The sequence below is a fragment of the Lepidochelys kempii genome, chromosome 2 (genome assembly GCF_965140285.1).
Source record: "Lepidochelys kempii isolate rLepKem1 chromosome 2, rLepKem1.hap1, whole genome shotgun sequence".
Taxonomy (NCBI): domain Eukaryota; kingdom Metazoa; phylum Chordata; order Testudines; family Cheloniidae; genus Lepidochelys; species Lepidochelys kempii.
The window spans coordinates 203,085,202-203,106,232 of record NC_136381.1 but is presented as its reverse complement, the minus strand read 5'-3'; the positions used below and the strand labels follow the sequence as shown (position 1 = coordinate 203,106,232).

The window sequence follows — 21,031 nt, the reverse complement described above, 5'->3', positions numbered from 1 at the left end:
GGAGAAAGGTTATGGAAAAATGGTGAATTTTAAGTTCGCTTCAGTAAACATAAAACAAAAGGAGCTGGAAGAGATGATACTTCTCAAAGGAGAACTAGAACTAATACAAAGAGGAACACTTTAAACTGTCTGATTAAAAATTTAACTGACAGCAGCCTGGACTTAGTGGAACTTAGGAAAACAGGATGAATCTGTTGAAAACCAGAACAAAGCAAAAGCTTAGATTAGTGCAACATGAAACAGTCCATGAAATAGATGCTGCTGTTCAGCGGAGAAGACTTTTTTTTTTAAAAACTGAAAGATGAAGGGACCGAAAATGAGGGAATTGGGAGATGTATTTGAATCTGAAATTTGTATTTGCAGGGACCCCTGCAAATTATAAGGATTCAAACAAGTTGTTCCTCTGGGGAACAAGACTATCGAGTGCACCATATGTATTCTCTAATGTCTATTGGGTCATGTTAAGTATATGTGTGAGGCAAGATCTGGTCTTAAAGTAATTATAAATACAGTTAACTTTCATATACCAGGCGTCAAAGGGCAAATAGTTTATCTTAAGATAAAATGAAACAGACTGCTTAAGAGGTAAAAGTGTAGAGGGAACGCTGGGATAAATCCTTAGGAAGAGTCCGTACGGGAGCCTTAAAGTCTACCTGTCCTCCAGAAAAGGAGAGTCCATTAAAAGGAACTCAGTGGCATTTAATGGGATTCACCTAGCAGAAAAGGAAATAGTCAGTTCCTGGCCAATCCTATTCTTTATTAATTCTCATATCTTGTGGATTGATGGGGGGATTAACATTCACAGTTATCAGCACCACCTAGCCACATCCACATGTCTATTAGGGAAAGAGTAATTTTGTAAGAACATTCCCTGTCAATATAGAGGGGAAAATAAAGAATATGATCATTTTCTCAAGATGTATTTCTGCCTTGTTTGGGGAATGTGCTTCATTAAAATAGAGCTCTTTGCCTTGTAGGATATGTCTATGCTACAGCTGGGAGGTGTGATTCCCAGTTCAGGCAGACATATGCACACTAGCTCTGCTCAAGCTAGTGTGCTAAAAATGTCCGTGTTCCCTGAGGTAGCCCAGGCAGCGGCTTGGGCCAGCTGCCTGAGTACATACCCAGGCTCCATACAGGTTTGTACTAAAGCAGCTAGCCAAGGATATTACCTGTGCTATTACTGGCTACACGGCTATTTTTAGCTTGCTAGCTCCAGCAGAGCTAATGCATTTCTGTCTACCTTAACTGGGAAACACACCTCCCAGATGTAGTGTAGACATGTCCATAGATATTATACTGAAAGCGTATGGCTATTTGAGTAATTATTGCTGAATATAAGAGACTTGGATAACATGTCCCTAAACTATGCATGCTGTATATAACCAGGGACAAGCTTAAAATATGGTAGCTTTAAGTGTCAGATGAACGTGGTACTTGAGCAATCCTATTTTTTCATGCTCTTTTTTTTTCAAAACAAATGTGGTGTTTTTGTAGCCGGTTTTCATGATGTCTGTTCCACCTTCATTGTATGTTTAAAAGGAATGCTACTTTCACCCTGGGGATGGGCAGAAGGAGAAAAATTTGGGGACAAAATCTGATCTCGAATACACTGGTGTGAATCCAGAGTAATGTCAGTAGACTGATGTAACTAAGATCAGAGTCTGTCCAGTTCTGAAATGCAAATTGCTTTTTCTGGAAAGGTGAGCTCTGTGCTTTGCTAAATTAACTTAATGAAGATTCTTTGCACTTAGGGTCCAACCATGCCCCCATAGGAGTTTATTGGAAGGGACCATGCATATCTTAGTTCAGTTTCATATATGGTAGAGCCAGCATTAATCAGTTTCGTTCAGCTCTTTTACAGACTGCTTATCTGTGGGCTAAGGCATATCTTCCACCAGAAGCTTTCAATGATTCACATCAATCAAAAGCACAGACCCAAACCTAAATTCAAAATCGGTGTACTTGAGGAACAGGATGTTTCCTGAGTCATGACATTAATGTATACATTCCATAAATGCTGCTTACTGCAGTTAGAATTGATGCTTTTAATTTTTGAACTGTACGTTGTAGTAATAATATCCAGTACTCCAAACTTCTTTGGTGCAAATACGGAATGTGCATTAGTTCTGCTAGCCCCCCCCCACCCCCCCCAGGAAAATATTCACCAGCAAAAGAACTGAAATAAAAAAATATTCATTAGCAAATTATTGCCTTTGTGGTGCAGTTCACTTAAAACTTGTGTAATGATCTTGGAAATCCTTATGTAAGAAATGAGACCACTACAGAAGTCAAGGTTTCTTGGATCAGAACAATTATAAAGTTGGTGTGAAATCCTCTTTTTGTATAATGCAAGAAAAATCTTGGCACTACTTTGTCAGGCCTAAATTTTTATCAGTTTAAACTACTTCATATCATGCTAAAGTGAAATACAATACTTCTTTTTCTCTTTATGAATGATCTGCAAACAGATTTTTTCCCCAAATTTGTTTTTGAAAATTGTTTGCCAGATAAATTCTTCAAATAATTCTGTGTCTGTAGTTTGTTCACAGGTGGTTCATTGTGAAAATTGGTATATTAAGCTGAAGTAGTTTTGATTGGCTGTGTAGGTCATGTTATGTATTTCTGTTCCCCAACTGAATGAATGTAACTCTCAAGGTCAAATTCCAGTGATGTTTGCTATAGCTTATGAATGGAAAATCCACTTTCCTTTGATATTCTGCTATATTTGCTTAACTTTCACTGTTTGGGAAAATATTCTAACAAACAAAATCATTTGCTAGGAGTATTCGTAGAGTGAACACAAAAGGGTTTACAAATACACTCAAAGTGAATCTGTTTGTAAATTTGAATGATTATTTGACAAAAAAACGTTTTGCAGTATTTGCCCAACTGTAAGTGTCACCCATATTTCTTGGCTCTTTTTATAACATGAAAGATCAAATTCATTGAAATATTATCTGAGGTCAGATATTTTTTCCTAACTTTTCCCATTCTTTCTTTCAGAATGTTTTTGTAGATAAACCAGCATTTCCGGAATACAAAGTTTCAGATGCAAAAAAGTCCAAATTCATACTGTTGCATTTTAGCACTTTTAAAGCTGGCTGGGACTGGCTTATTTTACTGGCAACGTTTTATGTTGCTGTGACTGTACCTTATAATGTTTGCTTTATTGGCAATGATGAGCTATCTACAACTCGAAGCACAACTGTCAGTGACATTGCAGTGGAAATTCTTTTTATCATAGGTAAGATATATTGTTCTGCTTTCTGAATTTTATTTTTTATAGAATATCTAAATTTAATGTAAAAAGATGCAGTAATGATCAGACAATTCTATCACTTTTTAAAATATTCAGTTTCTCAGCAGCATGTCCTAACAGGGTTCTTTTTTAACAGATATTTGGTGGTTTCTTTGTTCTGTGATACAGCATGGCCAGAAGGCAGCAGGAGAGTGATATAGGAGAGATATGTAAGTCCCAGGATGAGGAGAAGCCTTATTGCCTGTAGAGGGAAGAAAGGTTTCTTTTGATTAATTAAAAGCACCTGAAGCCAATTAGAGCACCTGAAGCTTAGTCACCTGATAAAACCTCCTTGTGTCAATCAGTCAGGAGAAGGAGTTGGAGCAGAGAGCAGTTTGGAGAAGTGCCATAGCTGGCTAGAAGGCCAAGCCCCTAGGTAAAGAGACACCAGGTTTGTGCAGAGAGAGAGGGCAGGAAGCCCCACAAGCTGAAGAGCAGGAGAGGGAAGTAGCCCAGGGGAAGTTCAAGTGGTTTACCACTATCCCTAGGGCCTCTGGGCTGAGACCCGGAGTAGAGGGCGGGCGTGGGTCCCTCCCTCTCCACTACCCTTCTCTGTGTTACTAGTGGGACAGTAGATACCCTAGTTCAGGGGCAGGAAACCATGCCCTGAACTCCCCCAAGAAGAGGAAGCATGGGACCCATCACAATTGTACCGGCAGTTTGCCACAGTTCTTATATATTAATCATGCCACTTACCAAAATGTGGTTTCTAGTTAGGCTTGTTATTATAGTTTCAGTGGGAGATCTGCTTAAAAAAAGTGGTGCAATATGATTTTCATATTGGAAATTATCTCCCTGTTTCATTACCATACAGGCCACGTTAGTACTGTTGATTATGTTCTGTAATCCACCTGAATGTTGGTATTTGAAGTGTAAATTTTGCTTTTTTGCTCGTCCCCTCTCAGATTCTTAACTGATTTTTGTTTTATGAATCCTCTAGTAATTATATCTCCAAAACACTGAGGTAAAAATATAATATATTGGGAAATAGGATTACTCCTGCTGGCTCTTTAGTGGTGCACAGAATTTCCCTTTTTTAAAGATTCATTCCTTTTCTTTATGAACACAGAAAAACTGATCATAGGCCTTTGAGTATAACAGGAAGGGTCTTTGAACTTTTTGTAGTTCCAATACTGTTCTATATCTATTGTTTAAAAAATATGTAGCTACACTGCATAAAGAGTATAAGTACAATTCTGGTGCCAATACATAGCTGTAAGGCCTTTTTTTTTTTTTTTTTTTTTTTGGAGAAACATGGAAAGTTTAATAGGATTTTATTTAACCCACAGAGACATGGGAATGTGATATGGTAGAAAGGAAAGGATGTGGAGGAGGGAATAAAATTATCAGCAGAGTAGAGGAATCTTTAGATATTTTCTTTTAAGTACAAAATAAAATAGGAATTTTTTTTTAACAGAAAAAGTACGGTGATTTGGAATGAGGGGTTAGCTCATGCATGAGAAATAAGAACAAAATCCAAACTACTTATACACCAAATATAGGCTATTTTTAAAGAAGAAAATGGGGGAAAGGGGGAGTTTTTCTTACGATCATCTTGAAAAATGTTTCTTCGGCTTTAATGATAGAAATTTAACTAAATTTAATATAAGAATAGCTAGCAGAAATGATGCTTAATGGAAGACTTTGAAATATTTGTCTCTTCACCTTTGGAAGTAGAGTTCAAAGGCAGATTTAAGGTAAAATTCTTCTCCCTGATACTCATGGTGGTTCTCCACTGACTATTATTCTTTATTTATTCCCTGTTAATTGCTCACATTATCCACAACCATTGTAGAATATGCAATAGAGATATACGTTCTGTGATGCAAATCAGACAGAATTTTTGTCCTTTGTAAAATGTGTGAGGTTTTCGTTAATCAGTTATGAAGTGACTACAGATTACATTATAAAAAGTGCAAAAACAAATCAATTCCATTAGAGAGAGAGAGAGTGTAAAAATAATGTAGATTTAAGGTTAAAATAACCGGATGATCACGGGTTCCCTTACCATACAGAATGCAGATAACTGGTTGATGTTATGACTGAGTAATTGGAATCTGAGTATGAGAAAACATACACTGCGTCTATCTGATTTATGTGTAGTGTTCTTCATATGTAGCAAGACAGAAGATTTATGGCCCAGCACTCCCTTTTTCTTTCAGTTCCTGGGTAGAAATACACAACTTTGATATCAATACATCAACAATGATGTATCCATGATGCATGTAGCAAATGTTCTTTTTATTTTTCCTGACTTCTCTGATCTTTGCCTGCTATTTTTTGTGCCAGCTTTTGGCTTTGTGATATAGTGAGTAAAGAAAGTAAAATCATGAGTAAACATATATGGGTAAAATATTTTGTGCACTAAAAGGGATTTATTTATCTGTCCAATTTCAATTAACAGTAATGAGAATCACAAGCATCACATTGAAAATGTACCCAATACCACATTTACTCTTTTTTTCACACATTTTCTTTGGTAATTGTTTTATTTATCCCCTTTGCTCTCCTCCCTCTCCCTCTCTCCCTCCCACCCCCCATCGTTTATTTTTTTTAACATAGAGGCTGGATTTTCTAATTTTTTGACCTCTTGTTCTGGAGACAGTTTGTTCAGATCTTTTAGGGTTTCTATTTATTGTGTGTAAGAACTGGTTCTTTCATATTTTTGTGGGAGTGGAAAATGTTAATGTTAATGCTTAATGTTCAGTTCTGCGCCAGTCTAGCAAAACCCTTAAGCGTGGACTTAACTTTCGGAACATGAGTAAGCACACTGAAATCAATGGGATTAGTCATGTACTCAAGGTAAAGCACAAGATTGTGGGCTTTGTTGGCCTTGACAAGGATACTTTTAATGGATAATTTGTGCAATTTTAGGGAAACATTGAAAAAGTTTCAAAAATTTCTCAAGATTTCCAAAGTGAGAGAACTGATTGTAATCAGTTTGTTGTACATGAACTACTGCATCACTGTGTTAGAGAGCTTATTCCTTCACTCTCCCACTTCCCTGGTCCTTCTTGCATGAACAGAGAGCAACAATACCCGAAGTCCGAAGGTGCAAACAATTCAATGTTTGTTGGGGTGAACTTCCAGTAAGCTTAAATACAAGTTCCTTTTTCCTTATTTTCGAATCCCAACTTACTTCCTGTTTGCCCCTAATTTATATAGTAATATTCTTAGCTATACCTTAACCAGTCATTCTACTGAAATTTAACTAACCAATCCTAACATATTGTAACATGATTAGCTAACCAATTATATCCCACCACCTTAATTAGTTTACACTCAGCAAAATTGTTTCTGTCTGCTGTATAATTAATCACAGAACCAGACAGAGACCATGCCAATAAACAATAGCAAAGTGGGAACTATAATGACAAAACAATACAGAAGTGAGGATTTCACAACTACATCCATAAAGACATAAGAGTTTCCCAGCTGTGTCTATTGATAAGAGTTTTCTGTCTGGTAAGAACTCAATCAACCTCAATTTCCTTTTACATCTTCTAGGCACTTCCCTTTCTCTGGAAGTGATAGGCACTATCAGGACAGGACTGTATTCCTAACAGCCCAATAGCACCTTCTTTCAATGTGACTACTTTGGAATGTGAGGATGTGACCGGTCGCTTCCCAGTTTATGACTGCCTCTGTCGCTTAGCCAAAAGCCTTAGCCGAAGAACAGGGCCTCAGACTGTCACAGTAAGAGAAGTACCTTACACTGATAGACAGTGATTTTGATTCTTTCTTTTATACCTCTAACTAGCCAAGTGATAAGAATACACCTAAATTCTTAAAGTACAGGCTTTTGCAGACAGGCCTGAATATCTATATCCTAACACACTGTACTTGCAGATACTGAAAAATCTTGTATCTGTTTTAAATCTCTCTTGGATATCTCAGAATTTTTGATAATTCTTATTCACACATAATTTTGATAAACTGTTTTATTTTGAGGTAAGATACGCTCTCATTTTTAGCAGTATCATTGATCAGGGTAAGGCACTTACAACAAGAGGGAAAAATACCTCTTGAATTTTCTAGAAGCATGTGAAGTTTAATGAGCAAGAACAATAGAATACTGTGCCTGCTGCATACCAGTTACCAAGAAAATTAATAGGATGTGGACTGTTGCTTTCCTCTGAGAAAAGAAATGTCTGTTAAAGTGCTTTGGGTGAATCCTTTTCCTTGAGTGGAAGACAACTGCCAGGCTCATCTGAGCTGCAATTCAGGAAAGCATTCCTAGCAAACTACTTGAGCACATGCCTAAATCCCATTTAAGCACATTGTTAAAATTAAGGGCATGCTTAAGTGCTTTCCTGAATCAGTACCCTGGTGAGTGGAGTGAAGTGTTCAGATTAAATGTCTCTCCTAAAGAGTGAATAGTAGGTCAAGCTGTGGGTTTAACTGCTGTGTCTTTTAAAATTCTCAAAAGCAAAGATGGGGGTGAGAACGCATTTTATTATTTCTAGAGGGGGGCATAGTTATCTTTCACAATTCAACCTAATTTTAATTTGTTAAATCCTGTACATACTAGAATGTTCTTTTAGTAATTTGTTTTCATGTAGCTATTATTTGAAGACTTTTTTCTAGTCTCCTTTCCAGTTTTGTATATACTTCTTTAGTGTTAGGCTCTATAAACAAATATTTATTTTTCATCTGTTTCTCCAGCTTGATGAGGAATGCTTTATTTTAACTAACAGGACTACCTAAAAAGCTGCTTAAAAGTTCTTTTAAAATAATAATAGATGGACCCAGAGAGAAATCCTTAACTCTAGTGAATTTAAACTCTTTCACACACAAGTTTTTAAAGGGTTTCATTGGTGACTAAGAAAAACACATTTATTTTACCATTTATTTCAAAGTTCTTGCAAATGATATTGTACAGGCAGCTAATTGGATAGGATTTGTTATGCAATACATGTGCTAAAGACCTCAATCTATCCCTATGCTGTTCTTTTCCAGTATGCTTGAAGGTTTGACATATCCAGTTGTCTCACAATATATTCTATTTGATACAATCAGCAACCATCTTACACACTTAACCCCAACCCGCACCTCCTGAGCTCGAAGCCACAAAGCCAGGATCAAAATCTGGCCTTGCTTAGGCAGACAAAAACAGCTGAAAGCTGCAGTTTTACTGACTGGGATAGATAAAGTAAAAGGACAGATTAATGAGGAGGGTGGAAATGTGGAAAACTGATCTTGATTCTGATTGTCTGTGTTTAAGTTTTTTGCTGAAGCTGCTTTTCTGATAAGGAAAATAATGCATTGTTATTGGCTGTTGCTAAAGAAATTGTTAACCTGTTAGCATATAACTAAGATTGCTCCTTTGTTTGAAGAAAATTTATAAAAAGTTTAGTTAGCGTGCTTTGAAGCTTTTATTTGGGCAAGGATGTGGCACCTAAGCTCCCTTCCAAGTGGAAGCAAAGAGGGCCCCAGAAGGCTGGTTGCTGATTCCTCATACCAACTCAGACTTTGGGTAAATGTAAATGTTTGGCATGCTCTGAACCTACTGCAACAGCATATGTGTGTGTCTGAGACCTCATAAAAAAATATTTTTAGGGAACAGCACACTTGTTTGTACCAATCATTTATCAGATGGAGGTCCTGTGTCCTCATTGACTTACTCCTGATACTGTCTGGAGAAAAACAGTTAAGTTACCACAGCTTTGTTTTCTGAAAACCCTGGGTAACGTATAGTATAAGGGACTTTGGGTTATTTGGCATGCTCTCCTTTCCTTCTGGATGATCTATTGGACTAATCTATCTGGGGAAATTATTTCTTTTCTCTCTCTCCATTTTGTTGGTCACACCATTGTTGGCATGTGACTTTTACCCTTATATAAATCTCCAGTCTCATGTTTTTGTTTCTACGAATTGCTTCATTCTGACTTTCAGACAAAGAACCATCTCTTTCATTTCTTTATCTAAAAAAGCATTGATCACCTTCCTAATTGTAAGTGGTATTACCTGAAAAATCATTGTTCGATTGTAGAGTCCTATCATTATTACTAAATAAAATAATATGATCAGAATTTATCCTAAAGAGAAGCTGGAAATCTTTTCAGGCACATAACACTTTTTTGGTAGATTAGCCATTGGAACTTTGAAGTTTCAGCAGAATAATGATGATTCTCCATATAAGGCTGTTCAAAGCTACTAAGATGCATCCAATGAAGTGAGCTGTAGCTCACGAAAGCTTATGCTCAAATAAATTGGTTAGTCTCTAAGGTGCCACAAGTACTCCTCTTCTTTTTACTAAGATGGCAGAAGGCCTTGTTGGCAAGCTTTTCTCATGTTGAATACCATTTCACAAACAAAACTGAAATGTTTTGTAGGTAACTTTTTTTTAATGAGCTACAAGGAAATCTAGAGATCGGTGATATTCACATCCCAACAACTCCGGAACCAACACACCCCGTATGTTGCCATGAAATGCAATACATCATTTGTTAATTATTATATCCTAATCTTTTGAGTTCAAAATAAGCGTATCACAGTCATACAACACACTGTACCTAGCACATCAATTAGAACATTTTCATAAGACACTTCCTTTCTGATGTTTTCTGTTGCATGTTATTATAGAACAAGGAAAATAATTGGATCATTAATGTATCTTTCATAAATTAAATACCAGATGAATGGATCTAAGCCATGGACCTCAAATCTTCCAAGCATTGCCATAAATCCACATGAATTCCCTGAGTCTTACATTTTGCATATGAATATATGAATAATTATAGTACAATAATAAAGTACGAGCATGTATCTCACTATTGGTTATGCATAAATGATTCAAATATAAACATTATTCCATAAAAGGTCAATTATAATATACACTTACAAAATTTGGCCTACATCAGCTGTAAAAAGATGGTGGTAGCATTTTAATAACTCACTTCATTATTAACAAAAATGCACGTTGCTTCATATTTTTTCCCAGTGAAAATGATTAGTTATTACTTACATAGCATCATAGGTGCATAGTAGTGCTTTACAAGTAATGTTCTTGCCTGGAAGAGCTAACAATGTAAATAACACAAACACTGACGAGTAGATCAGAAGACTTGTGTATTTGTGAGGGCAACAGAGTTCCTGTGGATAAACAGGGAGGCTTCAAAGCTCCAGTTGCTAAACTTCTTGCAAAAAAACCCAAGAAGGGATATATAGTGATGATCTGATAGCAGAATTTGTCCCTAAGTACTGAATGGTTTCACTTCGTAATGGCAAAATATGAAAAGAATAGAATGTGACTTCTCATAGAATTTATTCCATTGAAGGAATATTGTAATAATAACCATGAGTTGTGGATTAGTTAGTAATGTAAATCAACTACCCAGTAAGTTGTTTTGTGTTAGAAGTTTGAGGTATTTTATCTATAATTTTCATGTCAAAATAACAAAGTGAAACTGGCAAGAGCAAGGAGTTACTTGCTGACAATTTTTCAAATAGATTCCATTAGCATGCCCACAAAACTTACGAGCACAGCCATTTGTCTCTCTCAAATCTCGGTTTGCATTCATAAAGTATATCTGTCTGAAAATAGAGTAGATAGGCATAAAGTATCCGATTTTTCTATGTACACACGCCTGTTTGTGTGGGAGTGTTTCTGTGTGTCTAAATGGGTGCAGGCACATTTTACGTTAATGGAGGCAACTTGAAAATGCCATAGTTCAGGATGCCTCTCCACCTGTTTGTCATCTTGTTTCTGTGTTGCTATTTAAAAGAAGCTCAGAGCAGCTTGTCTTTCAGGGTATAGGCCAGCTGGTGTAAATTGATGTAGCTCTACCCTTGACTTCAGCAGAGCTGTGGTGATGTACAGCAGATGAAGCTTCTAATCCCATATCTGAGGCTTCATTTCTTAAAAGAACAAAAAAAATGTTGTTGACTGTAGAGGCATAAGTGTGTGGATACTGGGTCGGCCCTAAATCATATGGCGCCCCAGTTGAGGAGTGTCTTTGGCACCCCCTCCCCCCATTTTTACCTTATTTGTTTTGTTGCCTCTGTAGCCCATGTCACGACTTTGATACACGATTTGCATGCATGATTTATCCCTGTCATATGATACATTTACATGTTAGGATCTGTAAATCTGTATTTATTCATGTCATATATAAACAAATAAGAAAATCATTTCCTCTAAGCTTATAGAAACTTTTCTTAATTTTAAGAATAACTGAAATGTACTAACATCAGGAAATTGAACTGAGCACCAACCTTAGGTGGACCAGTATTAAATAGTGTTACAGCAGGTGACCACCTTAAAACGTTAACCCTAGTCCTTTAGTTCAAAAGGTCGCTTTTGTCCTTGCAAACTGAAGCACAGTGTCAGAGAATCCAAAGACTGGCCAATGGCATTTTCAAGTGATAAACTAGCAAGCAATGTCAGTCTCTCGTCAGCCATCATCGATCGAAGATATGTTTAATGAGCCTGAGCTTCGAAAATCTGTGCTCACAACTCATGACTGCGACTGGCAATGTGAGCAGAATCCTCAAAGCTATCCAGATATTAGGAAAAGTGCCCTTCGGCTTTGGATCATGAATGAATTGGAAAACATGAAGTAGAGAGTGCCTCCCATGTTGCAAAGTGTGACGGATGTTGTCCAATTTGATATAAAGGTCTTATCATTGGCTTCCAAACATTCCCCATGTTGTCCGGTGAAGGCCCAGTACAATTGTTCAAGTATTTCCTATCTGCCAGCAGCTTACTAAAATCATACAAGAATCCCCAGGTCTTTTTGTGGTGCTTCATTTATCCAAACCTTTCTTCGATGGGCACTTGAGCAGGGTAAATGGGTGAGCAAAAAAGTCCCTCTTAAGTTGATGGGAAGCTTGGAAGAAAAATTCATCTCTGCCCTCGTAACCAAACTGTCTCTTCTTCCGATGAATACATGTTTCCTTGAAGGCAGGCTCAACTCTGAAATTTTCCACCATTTCTTTGGCAGCAACGACAGCATCTTCAAATCTGTTGTCTCTGTAGGCCACAACGAAATCAAGGCAGCTTCTCATCAAAAGTAGTAGTGGTTGTGATGTCTATCAACTGAGTTTGTAATGCCTTTCTTACAGTGTTTACTTGTTTACTTGTCATATCATGCCAAACCACAAGTGAGACCAGAAATTTGAAATCCGTGATCTGGTTTGTCAGGATTTGCACTTTGGTGTAGGATTTTGGCCTTGTCTTTACTTTATTGTGCCAGTTCAATCAGCACATCATAAACCTCAGTCACTTGGTACCTCACTGGCCTTACACTGTCAATGCGGCTCTCCCAGCAAGTGTTACAAATTTGACCATGAAGTCTATGATCTTCCACTTGATGATTCATGCTGAAAACAGGATGTATATCCTTTTCAGCACTCCAAATAGAGATATTGAATCTAAAGAAGATAATGCTAAATTTGACACAACCAGGTTGAGGGAATGGCAGCTACAAGGTGTGAAGAAAGCTCTTGGATTCAGTGCAAGGCCCCTTGCCTGCACACCACTGTTTCTTCCTTTCATGTTTATTCTGTTGTCATAGCTCAGGCCACAGCAGTCTTGAAGCTTTATTTTATTATCATTCAAAATATTCATAAACTGTTCTGTTCGGTCTTTTCCAATAGAGTTGTCTGCAGACCGGAAACAGATAGTGTTCCTTTACTTGGATACAGCCACCCTTGCTATCAACAAATCAGTAAATGACATCTTTTCACCGTGACTGTCAGGAGTGCAGTCCATTATTGTGGCATAGTCCTTTGCTTTGCCAAGTCACATCAATATGTTATTAAGCACCTTCCTTGCCATGAGGACAATCAATTCATTCTGAATTCTTTTGCTGCAGTAATGGTCCATTGCTTCTTTATGAACTATTCAATGTAGGTGCTCACACATGACATTGTCGTATTTCATCTTTTATTTTCTATGGTGGGGAAAGACACCGTACTAGGGAGAGCAAGTCTATGTTCCACAGTCTTAGAAAGTCATCTAACATTACATATTAAGCATGGCACAAGAAGTAACAGTATTTCCTTTATATTGTTGCATAGATAGGGTTTGATATCTCTGACATCTCATTAAATATGTCCTTTATTAGTCGCTACTTACACTCTTCAAGTCTTAAGACACAAGTACATTTTCACAATTACACAATAAAACAAGGTTCACAATATCGCAGTTGGGCTCTCATTTTGTTCTTATATCTCACTGACTGACTGGTGATGCCCCACCCCATATATACCCAAGAGCACATGGCTGACAACATTCTGGGAGTTTCAAGGCAAATGTAGTTCTCAGAAAGTCTGGGAGGCTCCATGAGAGTCTACAAAGGTCCAGAACATTCTAGGAGGTTAGTGAAAAATGAATCCACATATGAAATACCTGAAATGTTTTATTCAAACGTTCTATTTTTTTTCTTGCTAACAACAAAAACAGCACCCCAAGCCTGGTGTCCAAGGAGGTCGCCTGCCCCTAAATCCAGCCCTGTGTGGAGACACACATTGGCATGAAAATTAGAATCTGTCTGCATAAGTGCTACAGCAGAGTTAGGGATGGAATGTTCAAGTTAGAACAATTTAAAATAAATTTTAGTAAATGTAATGTATTTGTTGATGTAAAATAAATTAATCTTCTAGTGTTGTCATAATGATAATTAAATTAAAATCCGCTCCTAACACCTCTTTACAGCCATTATTATTGTGTCAGTTCAAGAGTGTAAAAACCTTTCATTATAAAAATACCCATTGTATCAAAATTGCTGGCCTTTTGGACTGGCCATGATGCAAATGGAGTAGCTGATGACTCCTATGTTATATTTATACTTTTAAAAGACATAGTGAGTACACACATCCTTTGATCCATGATCAGTGGAATCAGATCAGTTCTACTGTGACTTGTTAGTGATGTTCAGCACATTTATTCAAAACATTAAAAAAAGTCATCTGAAGGGCTGTAATGATGTAAATGGACTTCTCGGGATGTTTGCGAAGAAGAAAAAGTAGACAGTAGAAAAGAACAAGAGAACTGGATATAAGAGGCCATCTTCTCTATCTCACACTAAAGTCCATAGAACAAAATTCTGTTTTGTAAGAAAATATTAATTAATATTTAATTAATTGACAAAGTGAACATTGACCATATTTAGCAGAAGCACAGATGCAGATCTGGACATAGTTACAGCTGCCTACACAGTTCTGCCAAAAATAGCAACTCAGTATAAGGTCTATGTTGTGCTGCACTTCTTGCCTGACCCAATCAAACTCCCATTGATTTAAATGCATTTTGGAGCAGGCCTTTTTAACATACCAGCTTTGTTCTAGGTATTCCCATTTCTAACTTTTTTGAAGTTCAGAATTAAGCCCTTTGAAAATTAATATGTAAATAATTGAAATTAGCATAACATAACAATACAAAATCTTTGGCTGAAGCAATTATTTCTTATCCCCTTACTGTGACTTCTACGATCACTAATTTCTTGCACTTTAGCAATTAAGTACATTTGATCAGTATGCATTAGAATCATTTTGCAATCAGAATTGCAGCATTCTAGTAATATGTGACATGGCTCTGGCGGTATGTTTACACTGCAATTCACTAACTAAGGCTTGCGGGGCTTTGGCTAACTGACTGTTTAATTCCAGTATAGATGTTAGGGCTCTGACTAGGAAGTTGGTCCAATAAACGATATTACCTCACCCACCTTGTCACTCTAATACCCTGGGACCAATATGGCTACAATACTGCATATCATAAAAAGACACCGTTTTCTGAACACACTATGCTTTTATAAAGTCTCAACATATTTAAGACATTTTGTTTTTTAAAATGGTTTAAGGTAAAAACAAATGCCAAGCCCAGAGTTGCCAGCTTTCATAGTTTTATCATGAGTTTCAACAACAGACTGGACTTCTACATAGAGTGCTTCCACCAACGTGCACGGGCTGAAATTGTGGAAAAGCAGCATCACTTGCCCCATAACCTCAGCCGTACAGAACACAATGCCATCCACAGCCTCAGAAACAACTCCGACATCATAATCAAAAAGGCTGACAAAGGAGGTGCTGTTGTCGTCATGAATAGGTCGGAATATGAACGAGAGCTGCTAGGCAGCTCTCTAACACCACATTCTACAAGCCATTACCCTCTAATCCCACTGAGGGTTACCAAAAGAAACTACACCATCTGCTTAAGAAACTCCCTGAAAAAGCACAAGAACAAATCTACACAGACACACCCCTAGAACTCCGAGCAGAGGTATTCTGTCTGCTACCCAAGATCCATAAACCTGGAAATCCTGGATGCCCCATCATAAGGCATTGACACCCTTATAGCAGGATTGTCTGGCTATGTAGACTCCTGCCTCAGGCCCTACACTACCAGCACTCCCAGCTATCTTCGAGACACCACTGACTTCCTGAGGAAACTACAGTCCATTCCAGAAAACACCATCCTGGCCACTATGCATGTAGAAGCCCTCTACACACAAGATGTAGATTCCACACAAAGATGGACTACAAGCCATCAGGAACAGTATTCCTGCTAATGTCACAGCAAACCTGGTGGCTGAACTTTGTGACTTTGTCCGCACCCATAACTATTTCACATTTGGGGACAATATATACCTTCAAGTCAGCAGCACTGCTACGGGTACCCGCATGCCCCACAGTATGCCAACATTTTTATGGCTGACTTAGAACAATGCTTCCTCATCTCTCGTCCCCTAATGCCCCTACTCTACTTGAGCTACATTGATGACATCTTCATCATCTGGACCCATGGAAAAGAAGCCATTGAGGAATTCCACCATGATTTCAACAATTTCCATCTCACCATCAACCTCAGCCTGGACCAGTCCACACAAGAGATCCACTTCCTGGACACAAAAAGAAAAGGAGTACTTTTGGCACCTTAGAGACTAACCTATTTATCTGAGCATAAGCTTTCATGAGCTACAGCTCACTTCTACACTTTCCACAGTATGCATCCGATGAAGATCTTTTTATATATACACAAAGCATGAAAAAATTCCTCCTCCCACCCCACTCTCCTTCTGGTAATAGCTTATCTAAAGTGATCACTCTCCTTACAATGTGTATGATAATCAAGGTGAGCCATTTCCAGCACAAATCCAGGGTTTAACAAGAACGTCGGGGGAGGGGGGGTAGGAAAAAACAAGGGGAAATAGGTTACCTTGCATAATGACTTAGCCACTCCCAGTCTCTATTCAAGCCTAAGTTAATTGTATCCAGTTTGCAAATGAATTCCAATTCAACAATTTCTCGCTGGAGTCTGGACTTGAAGTTTTTTTTATTGTAATACAGCAACTTTCATGTCTGTAATCGCGTGACCAGAGAGATTGAAGTGTTCTCCGACTGGCTTATGAATGTTATAATTCTTGACATCTGATTTGTGTCCATTTATTCTTTTACATAGAGACTGTCCAGTTTGACCAATGTACATGGCAGAGGGGAATTGCTGGCACATGATGGCATATATCACATTGGTGGATGTGCAGGTGAACGAGCCTCTGATAGTGTGGCTGATGTTATTAGGCCCTGTGATGGTGTCCCCTGAATAGATATGTGGACACAGTTGTCAACGGGCTTTGTTGCAAGGATAGGTTCCTGGGTTAGTGGTTCTGTTGTGTGGTATGTTGTTGCTGGTGAGTATTTGCTTCAGGTTTGTGGGGCTGTCTGTAGGCAAGGACTAGCCTGTCTCCTAAGATTTGTGAGAGTGTTGGGTCATCCTTCAGGATAGGTTGTAGATCCTTAATAATGCGTTGTAGGGGTTTTAGTTGGGGGCTGAAGGTGACGGCTAGTGGCGTTCTGTTATTTTCTTTGTTAGGCCTGTCCTGTAGTAGGTGACTTCTGGGAACTCTTCTGGCTCTATCAATCTGTTTCTTCACTTCCGCAGGTGGGTATTGTAGTTGTAAGAATGCTTGATAGAGATCTTGTAGGTGTTTGTCTCTGTCTGAGGGGTTGGAGCAAATGAGGTTGTATCGCAGAGCTTGGCTGTAGACGATGGATCGTGTGGTGTGGTCAGGGTGAAAGCTGGAGGCATGTAGGTAGGAATAGCGGTCAGTAGGTTTCTGGTATAGGGTGGTGTTTATGTGACCATCGTTTATTAGCACTGTAGTGTCCAGGAAGTGGATCTCTTGTGTGGACTGGACCAGGCTGAGGTTGATGGTGGGATGGAAATTGTTGAAATCATGGTGGAATTCCTCAAGGGCTTCTTTTCCATGGGTCCAGATGATGAAGATGTAGCTCAAGTAGAGTAGGGGCATTAGGGGATGAGAGCTGAGGAAGCGTTGTTCTAAGTCAGCCATAAAAATGTTGGCATACTGTGGGGCCATGCAGGTACCCATAGCAGTGCTGCTGACTTGAAGGTATATATTGTCCCCAAATGTGAAATAGTTATGGGTGCGGACAAAGTCACAAAGTTCAGCCACCAGGTTTGCTGTGACATTATCGGGAATAGAAAAGGAGTACTTGTGGCACCTTAGAGACTAATCAATTTATTTGAGCATGAGCTTTCGTGAGCTACAGCTCACTTCATCGGATGTAGCTCACGAAAGCTCATGCTCAAATAAATTGGTTAGTCTCTAAGGTGCCACAAGTACTCCTTTTCTTTTTGCGAATACAGACTAACACACTGTTACTCTGAAACCTGTCATTATCGGGAATACTGTTCCTGATGGCTTGTAGTCCATCTTTGTGTGGAATGTTGGTGTAGAAGGCTTCTACATCCATAGTGGCCAGGATGGTGTTATCAGGAAGATCACCGATGGACTGTAGTTTCCTCAGGAAGTCAGTGGTGTCTCGAAGGTAGCTGAGAGTGCTGGTAGCGTAGGGCCTGAGGAGGGAGTCTACATAGCCAGACAATCCTGCTGTTAGGGTGCCAATGCCTGAGATGATGGGGCGCCCAGTGTTTCCAGGTTTATGGATCTTGGGTAGTAGATAGAATATCCTAGGTCGGAGTTCCAGGGGTGTGTCTGTGCGGACACACCTGGACACTACAGTGCTAATAAGCAGTGGTCACATAAACACCAACCTATACCGGAAACCTGTTGACCGCTATACTTACCTACATGCCTCCAGCTTTCATCCAGACCACACCACATGATCCATTGTCTGCAGCCAAACCCTAAGATACAACCGCATTTGCTCCAACCCCTCAGACAGAGACAAACACCTACGAGATCGCTATCAAGCATTGCTACAATTACAATACCCACCTGCTGAAGTGAAGAAACAGATCGACAGAGCCAGAAGAGTACCCAGAAGTCACCTACTACAGGACAGGCCCAACAAAGAAAGTAACAGAATGCCACTAGCCGTCACCGTCAGCCCCCAACTAAAACCTCTCCAGTGCATCATCCAAGATCTACAGCCTATCCTGAAGGACGATCCCTCACTCTCACAGATCTTGGGAGACAGGCCCACAAACCTTGCTTACAGACAGCCCCACAAACCTGAAGCAAATACTCACCAGCAATCACACAACAAAAACACTAACCCAGGAACCTATCCTTGCAACAAAGCCCATTGCCAACTGTGTCCACATATCTATTCAGGGGACACCATCATAGGACCTAATCACATCAGCCACACTATCAGAGGCTCGTTCACCTGCACATCTACCAATGTGATATATGCCGTTATGTGCCAGCAATGCCCCTCTGCCATGTACATTGGCCAAACTGGACAGCCTCTACGTAAAAGAATAAATGGACACAAATCAGACGTCAAGAATTATAACATTCAAAAACCAGTCAGAGAACACTTCAGTCTTCCTGGTCACTCGATTACAGATCTAAAAGTGGCAATACTACAACAAAAAAAACTTCAAAAACAGACTCCAAAGAGAAACTGCTGAACTGGAATTAATTTGCAAACTGGACACCATTACATTAGGCTTGAATAAAGATTGGGAGTGGATGGGTCATTACACAAAGTAAAACTATTTCCCCATGCTTATTTTTCCCCCTACTATTACTCACATGTTCTTGTCAACTGTTGGAAATGGGCCATCCTGATTATCACTACAAAAGGTTGTTTTTTTTCTCCTGCTAATAATAGCTCACTTTAACTGATCACTCTCATTATAGTGGGGATGGGAACACCCATTTTTTCATTTTCTGTTTGTGTGTGTTTATATATATATATATAATCTTCATATTGTATTTTCCCCTGCATGCATCCGATGAAGTGTGTTTTAGCCCATGAAAGCTTATGCTCACATAATTTCGTTAGTCTCTAAGGTGCCACAAGTACTCCTGTTCTTTTTGCTGATACAGACTAACACGGCTACCACAAGTACTCCTTTTCTTTTTGTTTAAAAGCTGATATTTCTAAGTCTTCTAAAATGGAATAGCTTAGTTGGCTTCCTTTGAAATTTGGTGTGCCTTAGAGTGGTGGGTAGGGTCAGTGACCCATATTTGGGGTTATTTGAGCAAGGGGTTGTGGCCACGGAAACCTTGAACAAAATTGCCATTTTCAAAATGTTTCTAAGTGGTGGGGTTTTTTTTATTTGATTGGGTTTTTTTTTTGTGCACAGAACTAGAGATCAAACTATGATGTGATGTAGGTCGATATGGTCTCAATCTGTCAAGTTTTACCCAAGGTGGTGCATGGCACCAATAAATCTTTGGGGCACCCAAATTGAGAATGGTCTTTATAAAAAATGTTCACTTTTCTACATGGATAGATGTGCAGTCTAGAAGGATTATAGTATGCAAGTGCCAATAAAGAAAAAAATCATGAGGGAGTTTCTATGTAGCCCCTCCATGCTAGCTAGTTTGATGGAATATGCTAAAGCCATTGCTTGTGATGAACACCTCACAAGTGACTTTTCTAGTCTTAGCCTTTGTACACCTGTGCAGTAAAGATTTGGTAACTCATGTTGCTTGCTACAAGTTTTATCTGATAATATAACGTGTTTTTATTTTATAGGGAAGTTTACTGTGAGTGCAACAGAATAGTCAGCAGCTGGTCTAACCAAAATTTTTGTTATATCCGGTGGGGAGGAGCCAGACTCAAAGGACATTGTTAGTCTGTAAAGTGGGAGGTAAGGAGTGGGAGGTTAGGGACAGGGAGAGGGGTTGTGTCTGTGGGAGGGGGCAGGAAATGTGAACAGGTAGTAGGCAAGCTGTGAATTGGTTGTTTGAGAGAACCTGTTTAACTAGCCCTTGGGAGGGAAGAGAAGGCGTGTGGTTAATTTCCTGATCTTGGAGCAGGTTAATGTGGTATTTCCAAAGACACCCAGAGCAGAGGTTTTGGAACTGACAGCACAGGTATCTTTACCGTTGGGGGAAAAGAAATAAATGCGCTGATAGGGTTGCCAAGGTGTGGATTCTGGGTGATTTCTGTATCATGAAAAGTTTGCGGGAGAGCAAGGAGAACACCATGGTATGGTAAGGGCTAAATATAGACTGATTTGTGTGGAAAGAGGTGACCTGCATTGGCATCGTGTTTTGCCCAATTTGCAACGCCTAACTGGTAACTTGAGAGGTTGTGATCTATTCTGCTAGACATTGTGGTGATTCACTTGGATGGAAGTGATCTGGGCCTTATTCTTGGTGTTACCTTGGTGTTCACCTCATGTATGAGAGCAGATTTGGACTGCATCAGAGATTGAAGTCTGGAAGTTCTGATAATTTTCTCTGATTTGGCAGAGAATCTGAATAATCACTACGGTAACAATATGAAAATTAATAATGTTGATAGAACATTGATCAGAAAACGTGTTTTGTGCGGTGC

The 21,031-nt window shown here is 38.9% G+C and overlaps 1 protein-coding gene across 1 annotated transcript in view; it reads left to right on the top strand.

Annotated features, from left to right (window-relative positions):
- Positions 1–21,031, top strand: part of KCNH8 (potassium voltage-gated channel subfamily H member 8) — a 394,139-nt gene that overhangs the window by 202,251 nt on the left and 170,857 nt on the right. The window contains exon 5 of the mRNA XM_073333523.2: positions 3,007–3,247. Coding sequence (XP_073189624.1) covers positions 3,007–3,247 — 241 coding nt within the window. The remainder of the gene's footprint in view (positions 1–3,006; positions 3,248–21,031) is intronic.